The 2,835-nt window shown below is 36.1% G+C and overlaps 1 protein-coding gene across 1 annotated transcript; it reads left to right on the plus strand.

Annotated features, from left to right (window-relative positions):
- Window positions 1-242: 242 nt before the first annotated feature.
- LOC103956169 (methylesterase 10) lies at window positions 243-1,547 on the plus strand. The gene is made up of 3 exons (XM_009368119.3): window positions 243-704; window positions 903-1,043; window positions 1,133-1,547. The coding sequence occupies exons 1-3, from the start codon at window positions 303-305 to the stop codon at window positions 1,412-1,414; spliced, it is 825 nt and encodes a 274-aa protein (XP_009366394.2). The 5' UTR covers window positions 243-302; the 3' UTR covers window positions 1,415-1,547.
- Window positions 1,548-2,835: the final 1,288 nt, after the last annotated feature.

The following is a 2,835-nucleotide window of genomic DNA, read 5'->3' on the forward strand; positions in this document are numbered from 1 at the left end:
TCCTTCAATTGACACAAAGTGGATTCTAGCAGAAAGATTGAGAATACAGTTAACAAATATGGAAAGAGAAATTATATTCAAATACTTCAAATTACTTGTAAATACTTTTTTATTTTTTTAATATTTTTTGACACATTACTAACATTTAGTAAAAAAAAATTAAAAGTTAAAAATTAAAAATATACGTGAAAAGTAATTTGAGGTGAGAATACAATCTCTCATTTGGAAATAACACGCGCCTGCCATCCATATCCTTTGGCGTCTGCTTCTGTTTGTTTCTTTTTCTCCTCATTGTTGTATACATGTTCGCACTGCTTTCTCATAAGCTACTATCAAGGAATATGGAGAATGCAAAGCACTTCGTTTTGGTTCACGGCACTTGCCATGGAGCATGGTGTTGGTACAAGCTTGTTGCCCTACTCCGACACGCCGGCCACCGCGTCACCGCGTTGGACCTCGGTGGTTCTGGGATCCATTCCAACCAGATTCATGAGGTCACTTCCATTTGGGATTATGTCCAGCCATTGATGGAGTTCTTAGGTTCTATTCCTGAAGATGAGAAGGTGATATTGGTAGGTCATAGTTATGGCGGCCTTCCTATGTCTTTAGCCATGGAGATGTTTCCTCAGAAGATTTCGGTTGCAGTTTTTGTCACAGCCTATTTGCCTCATTACACTTTCCCCCCCGGAGTCCTCATACAAGAAGTATGTAATTTTTGCATTTATGTTTATATTTTGATTCATTTGTTACATTTCTGCTTCAAAAATGCTGATCGATGTATTTGGTGTCGTTTTGATAACCATCTTGTTTTGAGTTTAAACTAGCTCAAAATTGAAATGGTTGTCAAACAAGCTCTAATTTTCTTTTCGCTAACTTTTTTGTTTATGTGATGGAAATCAAAGTTCTTGAAAAGGACCCCGGCGGAGTCGTTATTGGATTGCCAGTTTACATTTGAACAAAATAACCCGGAAAATCAGTTGACTTCAGTCCTGTTTGGTTCACAATATATGGCAGCCAAATTGTACAAGCACTGCAACCCAGAGGCTAGTTTTCTTACCTTACCCCAGATTAAATCCTAGTGTCCCAATGGTTGATTAAAACACAGTCGTATTGGTTTTGTCTTTGCATGCAGGATCTCGAATTAGCTAAAATGCTGACAAGGCCATCTGGGATGTTCTTGGAAGACATGAACAAGGAAGGGTTGCTTACAGAAGCGAAATTCGGGTCGGTAACTAGGGTTTTTGTATTGTGTGAAGAAGATGAGGTGATGAAAGAAGAATTTCAACGGTGGATGATTGAGAATGGTCCGAATGCAGAAGTGAGATTGATTAGAGAAGCTGGCCATATGGTCATGCTAACAAAGCCTACAGAACTTTGCCAATGCTTATGTGAAGTGGCTATGAAAACACCATAAGATGTTTTCAAATCTCATCTGTTCCCTTTTCTAACTATTGTAAAGGGCACACTTTTTGTCCTTTCAAGTTTTTTCACATTGCTACTCAATGTTCTACAATGTTATCAATTTCAACCTTCTGACGTTTTTGATCGTATGTTTTTCCGTTAACTACTTACTTGACTCACTTCCAAAAGGCAATCAAACACCACAACATCTCGTTAAGGGAATTTTTTGAAAGAAATTTATTTCCCCTGCACAATTTGGGTCTAACACAGAGCGTAACCTAGCTAACCCTAACGAAGGTCTAACCGAACATTACTCTTATCAGATAAAATATTCTGCCGAAAATGCCCTTAACGAGATGTTGAGGCGTGTTCTCATTGTCTTTCGCTTTATAGGTAAGGCAGTCAACGGAGGAACATCCAGCTAAACACACAATAGGATGAAATTGGTAACATATCAAAATTGTGTAGCAATAGGAAAATTCAAGTCATGGCCATTTTCAAAAATCATGTAAACATGGAGTATAAAATTAAATAATGGTGTGTAGAAAGAGAAGAGAGCAGTGTGAATATGATTTTCCCTTCAATATATAATGTAATATCTACAATGTAGTGTGCTGTTTAGGTACATATAATGAAATTATGAAAATTTGGCAGTTGAAGGATACAGAACAAGAGCATGATCATGTGACAAAATGCTATTTTCATACTAGTCTCTTTCCAGTGTTGGTGCATGCACCAAATAGCTAGGTTGCATTGAGGCCACTGATTTTATATGGATAACATCCCAGAAAAAAATAATAATAATAATAATAATGACAAATACATGTGTCACGCACATACAGGTCATATGGAATATAAGTCGTATAATTTTAATAAATGGAAATGGTAAAACATATTGGGTCTACGAAAAGCTCTTTAGTTCTATTAATGGATCCAACAATTGTCACATGTATAAAAAGCAATTGTCACATATATAAGCATGTGACTTTAAGAGTGTTTATTATTCCAATTTAGAGTTGAGAATATTATTCTACGTTAAAAAATGAATTATTATTTTAATCGCTGTTAACTGATTGGAGTTAAATGCTCACATTTTAATATTAGCGTTGCAAGTCAAATAATGTTTTTAACTTTTTAGTGAAGGATTGTGAAAGTTGGAAGAAAAATTAAAACGTGTGGTTTTATTTGGAAGTGCGTCTCTTCTGTGTGATCGTTGATGGGTTGAAGTAGTCACTAGGTGGTGTCCAGTAACAACATGATGTCGTAACCATTATCTAGCCGCCAGCACAGTAACCATTAGGGGTGTGCTATCCACACATCCCATTTTACTTCTCACATATTTTTTGATAATTAATGTTCGTTGATCTTCTTCAATTCATCTGATCCGACGACCAAAAATTAAAAAAATGTGTGAGAAGTAAAATAAGGTGTGTG

The sequence above is a fragment of a genome, unplaced genomic scaffold (genome assembly GCF_019419815.1).
Source record: "Pyrus x bretschneideri cultivar Hongxiangsu unplaced genomic scaffold, Pyrus_bretschneideri_v1 Contig8, whole genome shotgun sequence".
In the NCBI taxonomy this organism is placed as follows: domain Eukaryota; kingdom Viridiplantae; phylum Streptophyta; class Magnoliopsida; order Rosales; family Rosaceae; genus Pyrus; species Pyrus x bretschneideri.

Bases quoted from the DNA above. Each gene is read 5' to 3' on its own strand.
- LOC103956169 (XM_009368119.3), top strand. From the start codon at position 303: ATGTTCGCACTGCTTTCTCATAAGCTACTATCAAGGAATATGGAGAAT. The intron at 705-902 runs GTATGTAATTTT...TGGAAATCAAAG, and splicing joins CCGGAGTCCTCATACAAGAA to TTCTTGAAAAGGACCCCGGC. The intron at 1,044-1,132 runs GCTAGTTTTCTT...CTTTGCATGCAG, and splicing joins ACAAGCACTGCAACCCAGAG to GATCTCGAATTAGCTAAAAT.